This window comes from Tenrec ecaudatus, chromosome 10, assembly GCF_050624435.1.
Source record: "Tenrec ecaudatus isolate mTenEca1 chromosome 10, mTenEca1.hap1, whole genome shotgun sequence".
Taxonomy (NCBI): Eukaryota; Metazoa; Chordata; class Mammalia; order Afrosoricida; family Tenrecidae; genus Tenrec; species Tenrec ecaudatus.
This window is the reverse complement of record NC_134539.1, coordinates 136348031-136368763: the sequence shown is the minus strand read 5'-3', so window position 1 is coordinate 136368763 and position 20733 is coordinate 136348031. Positions and strand designations below refer to the sequence as shown.

The window sequence follows — 20733 nt, the reverse complement described above, 5'->3', positions numbered from 1 at the left end:
CTGCTGGTGGGTTTGAATCGCTAACCTTGCGGTTAGCAGCCAAGACTTAAGCACTGCATCACCAGGGCTCCTTGGGTGAATACAGACTGACATATTTCTATCAACACCCAACCCACTGCCGTTGAGCGAATGCTGACTCACAGAAACTCTATAGGACAGCACAGGATCTGTCCAGAAGCAGAAAGCCTCATCTTTCTCTCTCGGAGGTAGGAGGGACTGGTAGACTCAAACTGCTGACCCTTGGATCATCCACTAAGCACCAAGGTTTCTACCTACGAAGGCTCTAGGTAACTGAAATCTATCATGTTGCCTTCTCTATTCTGACGCCTCTGCTTCTTCAAAGTACTTATTTTTCTCTAAGGCCCTAAATGCTACTCATTTATGCTCCCTTGTAAGGCTCTGTCCATCTCTGCATCTTTTCCTAACTCTTTCTGGTTTTTATACACCAGACAAAGAAGGCTTTCCACCACAGTTTTACCATCGAGAAGGCATCCTTCTATAATCTGCATCTTTGTGTGTCTCTGGGGTTTGTATTGTTTTATTATCAGGCTTGTCTTTTATTCTTTACCTTACATGGTCAGAGTTACATCCAGACACTACTGGGCGGCCTTTTCCCTTCCTAAATGTTACAGCGAACACCGCTCTACTCCAGCTTTCCTCCTTTGTCCTGGGCAAATCAAAATATCAAGAAACGGTTTGTTTTATTTCGACCTAGCCACAGTTTGACAAAATTGGGATTTTACCAAGTGCCTGACACAGTGTCACTTCAGAGGCTGTGACTGATTTCTATAAATGTCTAATCCCTTCCAGTCATCCTCTCAAAGGATAACAACACAGCAGGTGTGCCTGAAGAACTACACCTCGCCTGTTCTGAAAAGTCACGCAGAGTAAAAATCTACTTGTGAATTCTTTTTTTACTGCTGTTCTCTCACTGTAAGAACAGGGTGCTTTAGGATGCTTTGGTGAGAAAGTGATTGTCACTAAATGGCACAAAGTGGGCTCCCACGTAAGGGCAGCTAACAGTTTGGGGGGCCCTTTCCTGATCCCTGATACATACAATCCATGCACTCCCTCATCACCTAACGTCCCCGACAAAATATCCACTCCATTTTCAGGATGACAGCGCAATTTGTCCGAAGGAATCACCAAGTGTGAAAACTACAAATGTTTTCATTGGAAAGTCATGCCAAGAAAAAGAATTGATATTCTGAATAATTTAAACTCCCTGGAGATATTTTAAAAAGCTCTTGAAACCGTATTGCGGGCAAAATACTCATTGAAAAAGGTGTACTCACATGATACCCATCTACTAAGCATGTAGTAGAACGCTTCATCTTTGGAGTTCTTTCAAACTAGTTTAAAAATACGCTCAGCAATTTGTTAGTGGCCTGTCTTCAGCAGAATAACGAGATTTCCTGATGACCTTTCTGATTCTGATTCCACAAACACTTTTACAGGCCATTTTGATCGTCATAAAAATGTAAACTTTAGAAGAATGCAATTAAAGTCTTAGAATTCCACAGAAAACATATAATTAAAATAGCTTTCACTTTGATTTTTCGTTTAAAAATTTTAATTAACCTGGTTCTTTCCAAAACATAATAAATTCTATGAGCTCATGTTGTTTCTGAAACTTTTCTAGTCATTCATGTGTCTATCAATAGGTATGCAAACTTAAATTATGTTCATTAAATTTTACCGATGATTATGTCTGCGTGGTGGGATGTGGGATTTACAATCTTTTTATCCTTGCACTTCCATCCCACATGACTTTTTTTATAATAAGCACGAACCATGTTTACCCAAAAAAGAGGCAGGCATTTCTTTTTAAGTCCAATAGAATTTCACACCTTGAAAGTCCCAGGGGAATCATGGTAGGATACAGTATCATATGAGCTTGCTTAGTCCCATTCTTCTCAAAACTCACCGTCAACTCTTCCCTATCCTAGCCGAGCTTTATCACAAGAAACATGCTGCTAGAGGTTAATTTAGAAACTTGAAACTTCCCACAAAGAGATATACAATGATATAGCCATGACACAAAATGCATGGGGAAAATAAGTCACTGCCACTCAGACGCGCCGGAAATGAACCAGACAAGGGGCCATTCCATGGTGGAGTCTCGGGAACGAGTTTAGAGGAAGAGCATCTTGGCTGACCCTTGCTCAGAAGAGGATTCTTCTCTACAAGGTTGGGTCCATGGGAACAGCCGCAGAATCAGATTCAACCATAACCTTGTATCAAAACAAACCATCAGAAATCACTCATGTCCATCAGCGCACTCCCTGCCTCCACAGGTCGAAACAAGTCTCTGTGAGTCCTCCATTTGCTTCATTTAATCTCCTCTCCCTTTTGTCTTTTTCGAGTGTTCACACTCAGTGACCCTGAAAGCGCGCTCTGAAAGGGTACTGTCTCTGGAGGCTCCCTCAGGCGCCCCGGGGCCCTGACTCAGTGTTTCCAGCCTGTCCCAGTGACACGAGTAAAGTGCATCCTCGGAGATAGTAAGACGCCCTGAAGGACTCTTACTGAGTAAGCGATCCGGGTCAGAGGAGGATGAGCAGATCGGGGTGTGATTGCAGTGATTTGACTTGAAACATAAAATGCTTTTGCCTTGGTGAAAGGCTGATCTTCGGCTCTATAACTTATGCTCTTAAAGGGGCCAGGAGGTGAGGGCGCGAGGGGACCCGAGTTCAAAATCCAGATTTTAAAAGAGTTCACTTTTAGGTGAATGCCCATGTTGCCAGTTCCTACAAGGAACCAGCATTTGAAGTTTGAAAGATGGAAGACGTCATCCCCATTTTGAAAAGGGTCTCCAGGGAGTGTAACAAGGACAAGATTAAAGGGTCAATAAAGAGGTATGGCATATTCCAACCCAGCCTGGGACTCTAAGCTGCCATGATGGGGGGGGGGGGGTGGAGAAAAGGTTGACAAGATGCCTGCCCCTTTAAAGGATCTAGGGATACAGAAGAGGGGATCCTCGGAAAAGGGATGCCCCAGTCATACAGGAAAATTAAATAAATTTTGGTTTTGTTTTTGCTTTTAGTTCAAGGACTGTTTGTTGGCCTTTAGGAGTGTTTTCCAGTTGAGTCCGATGGGGTGCCATGCCCTGGCCCCAAAATCTATTTTTGGTATTCCTTGGGGACTTCGTTGCTGTGTTCCCCTTGCTGTTCTGTTGCATACCCTTAGTGTTTTGCCTCGGTGTGGTGGGATCAGATCAGGCACAATTCCCACACTGTGTCTCCAGTGTTGTCCCCTATAGGGCTATGGGTCAGTGAGGGATATTGTGTCTCATAGTGGGCCGGCCATGTGGTCTTCTCTGTGCATTAGCTGCTCTGAGTGGGAATATCATCCTCAAGGCTTGGTGGGCCAGGAGGTGCTCCACTCTCTCTTCCTCCCCCTCCATCTGCTCCCGTGTGCTCCGATCAGACATGTCCCTCTCCCTGAGCTGCCGCTTCGGTGCTGTCCTCTGAAATAGATTCTTCTAGGAAGAGAGCTTTGTAAAAGGAATTGTTGAGCGATGACTTGAAGGCAGTGGAGCCCGGGGGGCGGGGGGGGGGGGGGGCGGGGCAGCACAGCACAAGCGAGAACTTCCCAGGCAGAGGAAACAGCATTGACAATGGCACCCAAGAACCTGTGTGCTGCACCACGTGCAGGGCGCTTTCCCTTTGTCGGTCTGTGTCAAGAGCTGCTTGGAGGAACACAGTAAATATAAGAACACCGGGCCAGCGGGAGAGTTATGTTACCATAATGAAACAGAAGCACTGTGAAGTCCAAGGAGACTCACCTCTGCCCTCCTAGTTAACACATGGCTCAAAGAAGAAGTATCAAGACAACTTAAAAATATGTTTAACCAACTAAAATTACAAACCGTCAGGATTTGCCAGATGCCGAAAAAAGCGATGCTTAGAGGAAAATGCATCGTATATGTTAAAAAAGAAGGGAGACGCCGGGGAGTGTAAGATAAGATATAATAACTATTTATAAACTATCAAGGGACCAGGGGTGGGATCGGGGAGGGAGGGGGATGGGGGGAAAAAAGGGAAACCGAGCTGATTCCAGGAACTCAAGTGGAAGGTGAATTATGAGAGTGACGAGTGCAACGAATGTATAAGGGTGCTTTGCTCAATTGATGTATGTACAGATTGTGATAAGAGCCTTATGAGCCCCAATAAAAAGATTTTTAAAAAAAAGAAAATGATTAGGGCAAAGAATGTATGGATGTGCTTTATACAATTGATGTATGTATATGTATATGTATGGATTGTGATAAGAGTTGTATGAGCCCCTAATAAAATGTAAAAAAATTAATTAATTAATTAAAAAAAAAGAACAAAGATCTCAAATCAATAATCTAAGGTTCCACTTTAGGAAACTGATAAAGAGGATTCAATTAATTTTTTTAAATACACAAGAAAGAGTAAAACCTTAGAGCAGAAATCAATAAAATTGAAAACAAAAAAACAATGGGAAAAAAAAATCAATGACTATTTGCAAAGTTCAATACAATGAAAGACCACTAGCCAGATTAACATACAAAGAGGGAGAAGATGCAATAACTAATACCAGAAACCATCGAGACTGATCTCATGGACATTAAAGGGCTAAAAAACAATATGACCACAGATCTAATTACAATTGTGATTGTTGCGTACCATTAAGTTAAATTCAGCACATGGGTTAAATTGAAGAAGAAGAAAAAAGGATTGCCACCAAATGAAAGAAACATTTCTTTTAAAACTATCCAAATATGAAGCTGTTGTTTCTTGACATATCCTCCATAGAGGTCTACACAGTTAAGAAGGCAGTGTTTCCACCTCTATAACCCCCCCCCCACCCCACCCACCCCCAAGAGAATTCTGTGCTCTTCGGCTTACACCAACCAAAATGAGTTTGGGTAACTCCAGGGACTCAAGGCATGCTGCTTTTCAGTGCTCTTGAATTGGGGGAATAGAAGGAAGTCTGTAGAGGTCAAGATCAAGTCTGTGGAGCTAATGCTTCCTGATGAAATTCTCACAGAGCAGCCCTTTGTGCCCTTGAAGAAAGAATAGGTGCACAAATGGGTGGAAACAATTTCCTCAGCACACGTTCCGTAGCCTTTATTAAAATCATGAACTTTTATCAGCAAATTGTTTTATTTGTTCTTCCAAACCATTTGATGAGGACCTAATCCAGGCATCCTACCATTCAGTAGCCGGAATCAATCTTCATGAAACTCCTTCCTAATAAGCTCCAGTGATCATGCTGTGTCCCCTGAGAAAAGGTATCGAGTATTCCTTTTTAATAGCCCCCCTCCCCAAATTTTATGGGTGTAACCTGCTGGGCTGACCTCTCTGCCTTGAATTTCACTGGAGCAGGTGATCCCTTCAGAAGTCAGTTTTGAGTGGACCTCTTTTTTTCTTTTTTAAGGCACACAAAAAGGAGCCCTGGTGGCAAGACGAGTCGCACCTGTCAGGTCCACTACCTGCTCCCTGGGAGAATGAGGCGGCGATCCACTCCTGTAAAGGATTCCCCCAGAAATCCTAGAAAGGCGTTCAGCTCCGTCCTGTGGAGTTGTTATGAATCGGCATCAACTCAATGACAGTGTGTTTGTTTCTGTTGGTTTGATTTGGCAACTACACAAAGCAGGTGCATTGTTGAAAGACCTCGTCTGCAGCCATTCACGGATCACCCAGACATGTTGAAGTGGAGTTTGTTTGGAATCAACCTGAACCTATATGGACTGGGATCCCACTCACTCCCACACTCGCTGCCAGAGATTCAAATCTGAATCATAACGGCTCGACGGGCCAGGGTAGAGCTGTGGGTTTCTGAGACAGCGACTCTACAGGAGTAGAAAGCCTTGTCTTTCTCCCTCGGAACAACTGATGGTTTTGAACTGCCAACCTTGCAGTTGGCAGGCCAACTTGGAACCAGTACACCACCAGAGCTCCCTGGGACTCCATTAGCTATGTTTGTTTGTTTTTTCTGTTTTGCATTGCTTTGTTTGGCTTACCCATGCAAGTCCTAATATAGCAAAAAGAACCCTTCCCTCAATCTGCCACGCACCATGTCCCCTGTACAGGCCTCGGTTTCCTTGTGTGTAATACGAGTGACTTGAGTCAAGGAATGCTCAGTCCCCTCTAAGGCTGAATTTTAATTTCTAAGTTCTCTTTAAATCTAGTTGCCAGTAACCAGCACATGGCTCCCTACCCCCAATTGACATTTTTCTCTATCCCTAACCTTTACCTTGGCAGGCGAAGTATAAAATCCATCAAGCACACAGACAGCCCTGGGCAGGTTTCCTGTTTCCCTCCATCCTCTCGGCAGGGCACAGACCCATGGGCGGGCAGGCGGCCTCACTATCCCAAGCTCGACTGTGGGGCAGGGCTGCTGGGCAGTTAAGCAACAACAGCAGTGGCTCAGTTCTGCCCAGAGGCCAAGGACCGTCCTGAGCACAGTTGGCGATGTTTACGTTTGAGGTGTCCTGGGATGAAAGGCACCCTGGAAGTGGCAGGCGCTGCCATTAATTAATTAATTGCAAATTGAGGGTTGTTTCTAAAGGGCGATTCCTTTGAAATCACTTTCCATCCACCAGCAGCTGCCCCGCCGCCGTCAAGATCTGACGCCATTCACTGCTTCCTCCTCGGCACAAGGATTTTCATTCCAGAGTCAGATTCGGATCTGATCTGGCTCTGTTCTTAGGAGTCTCTCTACCCATCCTTCCTATAGAACCACAATGTATGCGAAAGGGGGAAAGAGGGAAAGAGAGAGAGTGTGTGTGTGGGGGGGGGTGTTTCATTTCTGGGTTTTAAGGAAATCTATACCCAATAATCTTATGAACTTTAATCTGACTACAGTGGAAGATTAACAAGACACCTGAGCCTAATACCCACCTAGTGGGATGGGCCACCCCTCCAGTGACAGCCGGCAGTGGGAAGCCAGGGAGCACATTGATGTGGTTCTAAACAACAACAACAATGTGTGGAGGCCCCGGGCACTGGGGCTTGACCAAGAGGAAACAGTTGTTGCACAATTATACGATCTTGTTGGTACAGTTGTCAGGGAAGGGAACTCCCACAGCAGAGGGCATAAAACCACAAAGGGCAGTCTGGGGCAGCTCAGTCCTGTGGAGCCAGGGAGCAGAGCGGAGCAGCACAGCCCTGCCCCACCTGCAGATGGGACCATGAACTTCAGTCACAGCTTCAACCTGACCCCTTCCAGCTTCCTTCGCAGCACAGGAGGAGGCCCGGGCCGGCCTGGGCACTGCCCTCAGCCTCCCAGTGTCCGTGGTGGCCCAGGAGGCACCCGAGTATCCCTGTCCTTCACCAGGCCCAACTGCCAACTGCCTGGAAGGCCATGGGGGTCTGGAAAAGGAGGTTCCCTGCTAGGTGGGAATGGGAAGGAGACCATGCAGAACCTCAACGACCGCCTAGCCTCCTACCTGGAGAAGGTGCGCACCCTGGAGGAGGCCAACGTGAAGCTGGAAAGTCACATTCTGAAGTGGCATCAGCAGAGGGACCCCGGCAAGAAGCAAGATTATACCCACTATGAGGAAAACATCAGTCACCTGCAGGAGCAGGTAAGGTCATGGGTGAGCCTGGGGCTGGAGATGCAGCTGTGTGCCCAGGGCACTTCCGGGAGGACAAATCCGTATAGAAGGTAATGTGCAGGAAAATGGCAAATGAGGTTAAATAATTGTGGACGGGGTTGTTTCAACATCTTTTCTTCTGTATGCTTTAAATTCGGGCTCGGACAAGTCTGTTTTGCATACTTAATCTTCTGTACATAAATCGCACAGGGAGTGAAGGCAGCAATAGGGCATATGCTAAGAATACTATTTTTAAAGTGAGATGACCTGATGTTTCACTTAAAAAAACAAAAAAAACCTCTAAAGACTATAAGCTGAGCCTGTGTCCAGTATCACTTATCCAATGAATGATGTAATGATAAGAGCCAGTATTCGTCCTGCCTGCTCAGCGTATAAGGCACAGGTAAGCAGTGACTTCTTCACTACGTTCATCTGTCTCACCCCAAGGTCCTAGAGACAGTCTGGTCTTATCCATCCGGGAAAGCCTGGGCCGTGCCACGTGGAGAGCGTGTGCCACACCGGTCACTCGCCTAGCCAATGTCATCTGACGTCCCTGCGGGCGGTCAGGACAGTCAGACTCTCGCCGTCTGAGAACGGCACGGAATAACATGAGCTCAAAGACAGGATCGTGAGGGTCCGTTGGGAAGGGTTATGGAAAACTTTGTCCAAAACAGTAAATAGCTTTTCAACTAAACATCCCAAAAGTTAAGTGCATACCTTCTGAGACATCTCCGACCAATGACTCGACATAGTGGCGATGTCATCCCGTTGTGTTATTTTGAAGACTACGTGGCTCCATGGGTTAAGGATTGGACTGCTAGTCACAAGGTCGGTGGTTCAAACTCACCAGTTACTCCGGGGGAGGAAAGGTGGAAACCTGCTTCCATACAGATTTGCGGTCTTGGCAACCATATGGAGCAGTTCTCCTCTGACCTACAGGGTCACCATGAGTTGGAATCCACTCAACCTGGCAGCAGTGGGTAGATGGGAACCTTCCTCCAGCATAAAGCACTCCCAGAAAGAAATCTCCCGAGCATCTTGATTCAACCTGTGCCCGAAAGGGCATCACAGGTTTCCAGTATTTACACTGCCTTGAGTTATAGCACTCAGTCTTCCTGACTTACATGTAGGAAGACGTAATCAAGATAGTATAAAGCTGTCCTCCTAATGAACCCTCATTATAGAATAATCAGCCTAATACCTGACCGTGTAATTACCTTAACTATATAGTACATGGTTGTCTTTACAAAAAAAAAAAATACAACAAGGTGAGTCAACAATCTTCGCCATGTCTTCTGGTTAATGAAAGGGACTTTGGTTTTCAAATGGAGAGACGAGAAGATTCGGGGGAATGGACAGCTGAGAACAGGACTCCTCCAAGAAACTTGGTCAACGAGTTGATTAGCTGACAGAAGAGGGAAGGAGGGGGGCCTTTTCATAAGCAGCTACAGTGTGCCAGGCACCATGCGGCGTGCTTCATCTACCTATCAGTGTAACTCCCTGCACTGATGAAAACACTGAGATGCATTCATTTCACACCACGGCCCCATAAAGAAAAAAGTTAAAGCTCAGAAAAGTCTCAGTAGCTCGCCAGAGCAGAGCAGCACAGGCAGGAGCCTAACAAAGACCCACTTCCATTGCCCTCAAACCTGCCACAACAATGCGGTGCTGACCAGCCTACCTCCTGCACAAAACCTGCTCGTGACAAAAGACCGTTCATCACATTTGCCTTTTACCAATACAGGACATCTTTCCATCACATTATCTCACTTAAGTCCCACAGCTCTGTGATGTAGACACCCAATGGATCAGCAGTCGGAGAACTTGTGCTTGTCTAAATACTTTTTTTTAATCATTTTATTGGGGGCTCTTGCAACTCTTATCACAATCCATACATCCATCCATTGTGCAAAGCAAACCCGTACATTCATTGCCCTCATCATTCTTAAAACATTTGCTCTCCACTTAAGCCCCTGACATCAGCTCCTCTTTTTCCCCTTCCGTCCCCGCTCCCCCTCCCTCATGAACCCTTGATAATTTATAAATTATTATTTTGTCATATCTTACACTGTCTCCCTTCACCCACTTTTCTGTTGTCCATCCCCCAGGGAGGAGGTCACATGTAGATCCTTGTCTAAATTCCTTGGAGCAGAGCTGAGAAACATGCATGGTGGCGATCATGGGGGAGGGGACAGGTACCTGTTCTCAGGCTGCCTAGGATTCGAGGCTCTGAGATTAAACGTGGAACTCTCCGAATCCCACACGTTTCTTTTCTGGTTTTCTTAATTCGGGCGCCTTATCTCTCTGTTTGAAGAAAGCCACTCTTTGAGGATAAGGCTGTCTGTCCTCTCAGTGGGCAGATGAGGAAACTGACCACCCTCGCCCCACCGTCCACCTACACAACAACACTGTGTGGCTGTTGTCGTTGGGTGCCCCCAGGCAGTTCCAACCCACCGCGACCCCGTGTGCCATTGGACCAGAATGAAGCACCACCCCGTCCCACACCAGCCCACCATCGCTGTCAGGTGTGAGCCCGTTATCGCAGCCACTGTCCCAATCCATCTCACCGAGGGCCTTGTGAAAGCCCTTCCTTGGCCTTGCTAAAGTGCCCCTGTAGCCCCCTTACCCAAAAAAAGAGAGTAAGAAATTGAATCCAAAAACTCATGCAATCCTTTTGCAACAGAATTGAATGTAGTCATGGGGACAGTAGAGACAAAGCCTCCTGGATGGCTCTCGGTATTTGGTTTTTAGTTTTGCCATCAAAAAGTCTGCTTTTCTCTCGCTCAAACTCATTCTAACGCGTGTCATGGACCCAGTGCTGACCCATAGCGACCATACAGGACAGAGTAGAACTGCCCTTGTGGGTCTCTGAAACTGTACCTCCTTCCAGGAGTACAAAGCCCCTTCTTTCTCGCAAACGTCTTCTCTCTGGTAGGAGATTACACACCCCGCAGCCACAGGGCTACACGAATGCACCACCTGTATCATTTAAAAGAATGAGCAACTCACGGCCTTGGGGGGAGTCCAGGTGATGGATTACCACATCACACGGAAAGCCGATGTCTCATATATGACTTCTCAGCCCATCCTCATTCCGTTCTATAAAGAACAGTGGCTCCCACATCATAGTGCAATCAACACGCTCATCCAGTAGGGCACGGTGCCAGATTTCAAGTGTGATCTGTATGACGTGCATTTCAGAGTGCACCACTCACCTACTCTGTCAATACTGGCGGGGGAATTTGTCCTATCGACATGGGCTTTACAATGAAGAAATCATCGATTTAACGACAAAAGTCAAATAATCTCCCAGGTGGTACTTTTGAGTTTCGATTTCTGTGGATTTGGGGGTGCAGGATTTTTCTGGATGACCTTATAACCAGCTGCCATCAACTCAGCTCCGAGTCATGGCAACCCCACGCATCCATCACATCAGGGTTGTGCTCTGTGTGTTTTCCTTTCCGAAGACTAGCTGTTTGTTTTGTTTCTCAGAAAATAGGCTAATTCAGTATACAGATCAGTAAAGCTTTACCTTAGGACATTGGCTCTAATTACAGAGGTGCTACATTTTTAGAAGAAAATTATATGATTCTCATTGCTCTGAACTAAATCCATTTCAACTAAATTTTCAAAGCATCTAAACTGTCTCAAGAATATGATAAGTATTCTACAGCATTATTTTAGCTCATCGCTTCTGATGTCATTCTGAAAACTCCTTGTTGAAGTTGCTGTTATTCTTTTTTTCTTTTTAATCATTTTATTGGGGGTTCATACAACGCTTATCACAATCCATACATATATCAATTGTATAAAGTACATTTGTACATTCGTCATCCTCATCATTCTCAAAACATTTGCTCTCCACGGAGTAGCTGTTATTCTTTATGAAGGAAATGAGACGCCTATAAGCCACTCCATTAATGGATGAGAGCAGGATCCTTGGCCCACTCTTCTGGTTCCAGGTCCAGTGTGCGCACCACCTCTGAATCCTGCCATTGTGCATGCAGGATACCACATTCCTTGAAATCAGTGAAGCTTTAAATAGGACCAGAGTTTTCAAAGGTGTCTTTGTATTGAGGTATAATTTTGTCCTAAAAAAGAAATCCTTCCCAAATAAAGGAATTCACTGATGGGGATGTAACAGAATTCTCCTGCTTCAACTCAATGACCAGAGTTTAGGGCTAGGAACTAAGTCTGCTTCTAGGTCAATGACTCATTTACAGATGAAGTGGAAGCCCAGTGGCTGGCCCGCAGTCACGCTGATGGTCAATAGCATGACCAGAGGCCAGAATGAACTGCCTTGGTCCCTAGTTCAACATTCTCTCCAATGTAATACTTTTGACCTTGAAACATTTTCTGTTCCATTTTCCTACAGACAGTGGCATACATCCAATGGGCACTATTTCTTGACAATAATATACTACGTGTTTCCAAATCACATATGAATACACAATCACTTAAACACTTTCAACAAATTTTTTCTTTTGAAACTGAAAACATATCAACCTTAACAAAAGTCTCCAGCTGAAGGATTTAACCCAGTTCAGTCTTATTATGCTGTTTCATTAGCGATTACAGCACTTCTTCAGTTAACATGAGTAGCTGCTACTGGGGCATTCTCATCATGGAATAAGTTATAAACATACAAGTTACATGCATGGCTAGACACTTTGGGCAAAAAAAAAAACCATGGAAGAAACATGTGCTCCGTGATGACTGTTATAAAACACATTTAAACTTAACTTGTCAACTCTTCAATCACAGAGATCCAAACATGATGCCTTTCTATCACAGGGAAGAATTGTAGTCATTTGAAATGATGAATGTACTTTGGAAATCTGAACCAACGTTGACCGTCAGGAAAGGGTGAGACCGTGAGGTCCACCTCATCAGAGGCAGATCACATGCACAACACGAAGACCTGTTCGTGATATCAGTCGGTGCAAATAACTCTGAATAAGCACCGTCTTCCCTCTTCCTTTCAAGGCGTCCTTTGAGTGGGGGAGGCGATGCAAACAAAAAGCAAGACAGCGACTTGACGGCATAACCGATCCTTTTTCTTACGATGGAAGGCTTCTGGTGCCTCCCAGCCAGCAGGTGCTCAATGGCTACTTATTGGTTTGACTCCTCCTCTCTTTGGCCAGACAGAAAAGCTGTCAGGGCTAAGTCTCATACCCAGGAAACAAGAGGGCAGAAGATGCGGCTCCTGTGTGAGGGTGTCCAGCTGACTGGGGTGCGTGTTTTACAGATAGCAGATGGCAAAATGGCCAATGCTCACATCGTCCTGCTCATTGACAACGCCCAGATAGCAGTGGATGAATTCAGCCTCAAGTAAGTTCCTTCTTGACGGGGTTTGCTTTTGTCTCTTTGTTGTTGTCGCTGCTCTTATGAAAGGAAGGCTTATCACACCACTATCTAAAATTAAGATTCGTAACCAAACGCAATGAGTGACATTTGATTGGACCCGAGTTTAAACAAACCAACTCTTAAACACCTTTTGGGGTCAAATGGGGAGATTTAAGGATGAGATGTGTAGTATCCAAAACCTAGTGCCATCAAGTCAATCCTGACTCACCGGGTCCCTGAAGGGCAGAGGAAAGTGCCTCATGGGATTTTCAAGGCTGTACGTCTTTATGGCAGCAGACTGCTAGCGCTTGCTGGCACAGGGCGGCTGGAGGGCTCGAACCACTGAGTATTCGGTGAGCTGCCAAATGCTGTCCCCACTGGCCTGCCCTGGCTCCTGAATCAAGCATTAGGTGATGTGAAAGAGCTGTGTGTTTCTGAAGGACTGAGTGGTGCTATATCATCCTGCATGTCAAAAGCTAAAACCATTGCCTTTAAGTTGGTTCCCACGCATGGCAATCCCGTGTATTTCAAAGTAAAATACAGATGAAGTACATGCGGTAAAATGTCCATGGCTGCTAAGTCTAGCACAGTGGGTCTCCACCTTCCTCACGCCGCCACCCTTTCATACAGGTCCTCATGTGGTCGTGACACCCCCCCCCCCCAACCATCACATTATTTTCGTTGCTACTTCATCACTGTCATGTTGCTGCTGTTGTGAATGAGACGACCCCTGTGAAAGGGTCATTCGAACCCCAAAGGGGTCGCGACCCACAGGTTGAGAACCGCTGGTCTAGCTGCTATGCATGTGGTTGTTGGTTATTCCGTTTCAGCTACTCCATTTAAAAAGCTAACATTGCGTTAGAATCATTTTAAAAATGAGTTGGTCAAGGGGACAGGTAGCCAAAGAAAACACTGGATGTGCTCATTTGCTCTCTTATACAACCTAAAAAGTAAGAGCTCATTTCTAAACACAAGCAAATCCTGAGACGTGCAGCCCTCCAGCAGCAGATGCGCTCTTCCCTTATTCTAATCGCAGGTACGAAAATGAATCCTCCTTCAAGAAAGACATGGAAGCTGAAGTTGAGGGCCTTCGGAAGACCTTGGACAACCTGACCATTGTCACCACAGACTTGGAACAGGAGGTGGAGGGAATGAGGAAGGAGCTCATCCTCATGAGGAAGCGCCATGAGCAGGTAGAGCACACCTGGGACACATCCCCAACACACCACCATCCAGTCGGTTCCAGCTCATAGCAGCCCTGCAGGGTGGAGCAGAATGGGCCCTGGGGTAGCCCAGACTATAACTCTCTATAGAAGCCGAACACTCCCATCTTTCTCCCAAGAAGCTGCTGGTGATTTCAAACTGCTGCCCTCGTGGTTAGTAGCCCAACTCAGAACTACAAAGCCACCAGGGCTCCATGGGAACGCATGAACCGGCACATTTCAGGGCGATTCAGTGGCCACAAAGGTCCCCATTTAGTTGCCAATCCTATAGCCCTTCAACTCCAAGAATTCGAAAGCAAATTAAAAACCAGATGACATTGAGTCAGCGGTGCTACATGGTGCCTGGCTTTCTGGAAAGTGAGCGGTGGCTTCAAAAAGTTCATGGGAAAATGGAATTTAAAGATACCTTGCATCCAAGGTATCTCTAGGTGCGTTTGAATGACTAGCCTTTTGGTTAGCATCTGAGTACAGTGACCGCATGATAGCCAGGGACACTAAGGAATTGTAGGAAACCACAAAAAACTCTTCCTTTTTTAAAACTTTAAGTTTATCTACTTAGATGTCAAAGATAACAGCCAAAGTTCAATTCACATTCATGGTGCCTTGGTCAACCATTTTGCTAACACACACACTTTATCTAGACTCGTTTGTTACTGTAAGAATAGATGTGTCCAATTGAATTTCCTTCCGTGGCCCGGTGTGAAGCAATGTGGAGGACAAGAGGATAAAGAGAGTAGGACACTGACCAAGGAAACAAGACAAGGGGCCACACTGAGAACCTAAATTTCAAGAAGCTCCTCACCGATTTAAAAAGTTGTCATGCCTCTCAAGTCCCCGAGAGCCTGAGAAAAGAGAAACAATCTCCATTCTAGGCTAATGAAATTGCTTCTGAACATCAAAGAGGCCCTGTTTCGGAAGAGCAGGTTAGACAGTGATTGGTAATTAAACCTTTCCTGTGGTTGTCTGAGCTTTCTTTTCATGAGGTCCTAGGGGTGTTAGCCCGGCCGAGTACACAGGAGTATGAAAGCCTCTACACCCATTGGCTTTTGGTTAGGGAATTGCTTCCCCAAAGCTCTGGCCTAACCACTGAAAGACTCTGCTAGTAACTTGTGTCATCCCGTCACCAGCGAACAGTATTTCCTTACCGGAACTTTACATACCACGTAAGTAAAATTCCTTCTGGAATGTTTTGGGGCCAGGGTTTAAGTGGGAGTCACAAAGGCCATTGAGTGACCTGTCCTGGTGACATTCTGGGCCTTATAAAATGATAAGAGGAAAATAAAGTCATATAATGTTTTGTCCTCCACAATTACTAACCGAGAGACAACCTAACCTGTGAGAGGTGAGCAGCCACATAACCATAATCTCTTAAATGCCCACTTACTGCCATCGATGGACATACTTCCGGCCTCCTGACTGTCCCAGGTGATTTCTTTTCTCTTTCCGTTACTCAACAGGAAATAGAGGAACAGCATGTGCCAAATGACTTCAAGGTCAATGTGAAGTTGGACACAACCCCGGGGGAAGATCTAGTTAAGCTCCTGGAGGATATGAGGCAGGAGTATGAGTTTCTAATTAAAAAGAAACATCAAGACATGGACACCTGGTTCAAAGAACAGGTAAAAAAACAAACCTCAGGCATCCTAGCAGGGCCATTGCCCTGTGGGCCCAAAGTCAATTCCTCCTGCACTTTGCTTGGTTTTACAGTCTGCAGCCGTGTCCCGGGAAGTGGCCAGTCCAGCAGTGGTTCAGCGTGACCAGAGCGACATCCATGAGTTGAAACGGACATTCCAGGCCCTGGAGATTGACCTGCAGGCGCAGTCCAGCAGGGTGAGTCCTAGTGCTCCCCCAAGGTGCCCTTGACCTCTCTCCCCAGCCCCAACTCCCCCACTCCACCAGGACATCCCTCACGTGCCCTTCTCCATCCACATCGCTCATGGCACGGATGATTCCAGGAGCTACTTGGGGTGTGAGTGTCCCTGTGAAGCCAGAAAGGGTGCTAAGTGGTTAATCCTCTGAGATGTTGTGAATCTTCACACTAACCTTTCTGGGTAGGTCTTAGTAGCCCCGTCAGGAATCGAAAGCTCCTGATGGTGATGTACATTGGCGAGGGTCACACGGCTTTTAAGTGGCCAGCAGGGAAGCCACGTGGTGTTTCAGAGCGGAAGGAAGCGCTCTGCACTCAGCTCTCAAGGCGATTCCCACTTGCAGCCGCACTCCAGGCCAGGGGAGAATTGTCCATTGTGGTTCCAAGGCCGCGACCTTACAGAAGCAGATGGCGGCAGCTTTCTCCTGTGGAACAGGCAGTGGGTCCCAACTGCTGACTTCCTGAGGAGCAGTCAAGCACTTAATCACTGCATCCCCAGGCCTCCTGGGGAGCTCTAACCCCTCCCCACCCCACCCCCAAAAAAACCCAGCTCACTGCCACGGATCCAATCCTGACACATGGCCACCACCCTACAGGACAGGGCAGAATGGCCCCTGTGGGCTTCTGAGACTGTAACTCTATGGGAGTCGAAAGCCTCATCTTTCTCTCATAGAGCGGCTGGTAGTTTCAAACTGCTGACCTTTGGGTTCCACCAGGGCTACCTAGCCTGCACCCCCCCAACATAATCTCTGTGACCCAAGGTGGAGAATGTAGATGGAAAAAGGTAAACAGTAGTGCAGTTCAAGGCAGCAGCTGCCCAGTCCCAAATGTTAGACAATAAACACTGGACACGTGCCAATGAGCAGCCCGGAGTTCTCCGAGACAAAGATTTTATGCAGACAGGAGAGAAATGGGGCGTCCAAACTCTGCACATGGCTCAACTTCAGAATGCTCAGTCCCTAAACCTGCAAGTAACACTCAGTCCCCAAACCTGCAAGTCATCTTTGTTTGTTTGTTTGTTTTAATTTTATTTTGGAAGTCCTCTTATCACAATCCATACATAGATCCATTTTGTCAAAAACAGCTGTACATATGGTGTCACTGTCTTTTTCAAAACACTTTCTTTCTACTTGAGTCCCTGGCATCAGCTCCTCCTTTTCCCCCCTCCCTCCCTCTCCCATGCCCCCTTCATAATTTATAAATCTCATCTTTGTTTTCCAACACACCCATACCACACCCCTTAGCAGAATGAGCAGCATATTCAACCCATAATCAATAAGTCCAGGTTGCTGATTCAATCACTCCGTCAACCCATCAACGAGAGACAGCACTGTTCCTCTTTCAGAAATCTGCTTTGGAGAACACGCTGGTGGAGACCCAGGCTCGGTACTCCTGCCAGCTCCGGGACATGCAGCAGGTCATCTCCCACTACGAGGAGGAACTCGGGCAGCTCCGCCAGGACCTGGAGCGTCAGAACTACGAGTACAAGGTCCTCCTGGGCATCAAAACCCACCTGGAGAAGGAGATTGCCACCTACCGCCAGCTCCTGGAAGGAGACAGTGAAGGGTAAGTCCAAGGGTGGCGGGAGGGGACCGTGGAAGCAAAGGGCATCTGAATGTTGTTCATGTGCACATGCGTCCGTGGCCCCGCCGGGTCCTGTGAGCAGTGGTCCCTCTAGAGAAGAAACAGTGCTCATGGGACTTGTACAGACCCGCCTTACAGCCGCTGTACTTCCTTAAGCCACGAATTAATCAGCTACGACATTCCTCCCCAAACACTGAGAGATGAGGTTGGGACAGTTCAAATCAATAGATTAAGACACTGCCAAAGACACCATTTGTAAGAAGGCTTCCCTGTGGTCTTTCCCAGTGGGAACACAAACTATCTGACTTAAAAGGACTGCTGTAGCGCAGTAAGGCTCCCAGGAGATTGGCCTTGGTGGTGTAGGGGGTTGCGTGTTAGGCTGATAATCGCAAGGTCAGTAGTTCAACTCCACCAGCTGAGAGAGGAGGCTTTCCACTTCCGTAAAGACTCGCAGCCTCGGAACCCACAGGGGATTCTGTCCTATTGGGTTGTTTTAAGTCACAATCGACTCGGTTAAGACTTTCAATCCAGTATTTCTAACCGTGCCAGGCAACTATAATGATGGGCTACATAAGCGCAGCTCTGGTGGTGTCATGGTTATCAGTTGGGCTGTGATCTGCATGGTCAGCTGTTCGAAACCACCAGCAGCTCCTCCGGAGAAGAACTGGGCTTTCCACTCCCATAAACAGTCTCAGAAACCCACAAGGGGGGCTCGCTAGAACTCAACATTGACTCAGTGGCAGTGAGAGAGAGGCTACATAAAGGGCACATACAGTCTAAAACCTAAGAGAAGAGGCTAGAAGTTTCAAACTGCTCAAACAAAATCAGTGGACCAAGCTTTGAACAGTGAGAAGCCCACAGGAAGCTCCTCGGCTTGACACTGAGAGTCTGGGAGTGGGTAGAGGCAAAGCTGATAGTCCACTGAAGGGAAGGTTTGGCTTGGGAGACTTCCCCTGTAGACCCCAGTAGCCTCTGCTTTCAGATCTAGGAGGAACCACCCATGAACCCATAACCTTTTGACAACCCACCTCAGACAATTATCTTCATTAAAGCACTGAGGCTTTACAAGCAGCCAAGGAAGTCAGTCTATGCTGTGTTTTCACAATTGTTGCTCATACTAAAATGAACTTTAACCTTTATCTCTTTTGAAGGTTAATAGAAGAAGCTAAGTCAAGTGTGAAAGGTAAGAAAAATGTTCGTTCATTGTTGCAATCTACTCATTTTTTTAGGGAAATAACAAGTTCTTGTTATGCCTTCTGTAGCGGTCATAATACTTAGCTTACTTCTAAAGGTACTGGTTAATTTTACTCCAACTGACCAGGAATTTTGAATCAACTAATCACATAACACTAAGCAAAGGAAGCTTTCCATCTTGTCCTTGAACATATATATATATATATATATATATATATATATATATATATATATATATATATATATATATGTTCTTTGCAAACAGAAAGTAGACAGAAATGATCATTGATGCCATGCCTCTGTTAAACAGTGACAAAGGACAGCATTTCATAAACGCTCACTGAGTTGGAGTGTACTCTAAGAAACAGGAACATGAAATAATAGAGTCTGCTTACTAACCTCCTGGAAAACAGGGAAGAAATGATTCCATGTAATTTCCCAGATTATACTCCATTGGGTAGGAGTGCTCTGTGAGATTTTCATAGTGTATCATGAAGGAAGTTTGTGGAAATTGGGTACCATTGTCCCCTTCCTAAAGAACCAGGTGACATTTTAGAATGTTAAGAACTGAATCGGTACTGCCGTTGGGGTTCTAAGGAGCAAGGAAGCTAAAGTAGCAGCAACAGAAGGTTTCAATGGGCCCGACCCAGTGCCCCCAGTCCTGCTTTCTCGGGTGACTACCTCACAGAAAACCCTGGCACCCACAGTTTGGGAGAGGCTTTGCTTTCTGATTGATTCGTAGCATGTCCTGGAGCCTCAAAGACTCTGAGTGAGGGGGACCATCGCATAACAGTTGGTGGAGCAGATACCTCTCAGTAAGACCCTGACAGATAGTCTTTCAGCCTCTCCTTACCATGTCCAGGCCTGGGAGACCCCATTACTTTCTTTATAGGATGGTACAATCTACGACTGGGGAGGTTGGATGCTAAAGCACTCTCCCCGTCTTTCTACGAATGCTTTCCTTTCTGCCCTTTGGTCTAGAATCAGTGTGTGTCAACAGGCCTTTGTTCAAATATGTCATCTGTGAGAACAGTGGTCATGAGAACCCAAGAATTCTTGGTTTCTTCCCATTTATTGTCTGGTGTGCTTTCTACACCCAACTGCGCACGGCGATAGGGCATCTGTGCTCTGTATGCGCACAGAACCTGGGGTCCAAGCACGGCAGAAGCAGAGAAGACTCCTCCAGAACGTCTCTGGATTCCCTTTCAGGCAGACCTAGGATGAAGGGCTGGACTACCAGCAGGTGACTCTGTTCATAGACACTCACTCTCCAGAGCATAAGAGGAAAGATGTTCCTTTGTGAGGTTCTTCTCACTACATAAAAAGCCTGCCATGTGGTTGGCAATCATTCTGGAAGGCACAGAAGTTCAGGTCTTGGAAAAGGGGAACTGAAATATAGTTCAGACGGTGGGAAGAGCAAGGCAGTGTGACCTCTTGATTGCTTCTTTCCTCAGTGTCTACAGCGCCGAAAATCAAAGCCATCACACAGGAGAGCGTCAATGGAAGAATAGTTCTTTCTGAAGTTAATGAGATCCAAAAGTATGTGTGAGGCCAATAAAAGCTTATGCCTATTGTAAAACGATTTGTTCTCCGTGGGAAGTCCTTGCCCAACCACGCATTGGTGAGTCCAAAGAGGTACCATAAGCCAAAAATCCAAACTCACTGCCATTGAGTTGATTCCAACTCCTGGTAGGATGGGGGAGAACTGGCCCCTGCGGGTTTCCAAGACTGTAACTCTTGATGGGAGTGGAAACCCTCTTCTTCCTCCAGGGAACAGCTGGGGGCTTCGAACAGTTGACCTTACAATTAGCAGCCCAATGTGTCACCACTGTCACCGAGCTCCTGTCAAAGCTATCCAACTCAGTTTCTGTATAACAGCATCACCAGATTTAATATATTGGTGTGCTTTGGGACTCAAAATATGAACGTATAAATTCAACGCTGTTTTCCTG

General features: G+C 46.3%; 1 protein-coding gene across 1 annotated transcript; it reads left to right on the top strand.

Moving 5' to 3' along the window:
- Window positions 1–7162: 7162 nt before the first annotated feature.
- KRT23 (keratin 23) lies at window positions 7163–20330 on the top strand. The gene is made up of 8 exons (XM_075559341.1): window positions 7163–7558; window positions 12816–12898; window positions 13950–14106; window positions 15594–15755; window positions 15844–15966; window positions 17349–17569; window positions 18739–18770; window positions 20236–20330. Exons 1-8 carry the CDS (start codon window positions 7163–7165, stop codon window positions 20328–20330), a joined length of 1269 nt encoding a protein of 422 aa, XP_075415456.1.
- Window positions 20331–20733: the final 403 nt, after the last annotated feature.

Coding starts and splice junctions, on each gene's coding strand:
- KRT23 (XM_075559341.1), top strand. CDS start 7,163: ATGAACTTCAGTCACAGCTTCAACCTGACCCCTTCCAGCTTCCTTCGC. Junction 14,107..15,593: donor TGAGGAAGCGCCATGAGCAG/GTAGAGCACACC, acceptor GTTACTCAACAG/GAAATAGAGGAACAGCATGT. Junction 18,771..20,235: donor AGCTAAGTCAAGTGTGAAAG/GTAAGAAAAATG, acceptor TTCTTTCCTCAG/TGTCTACAGCGCCGAAAATC.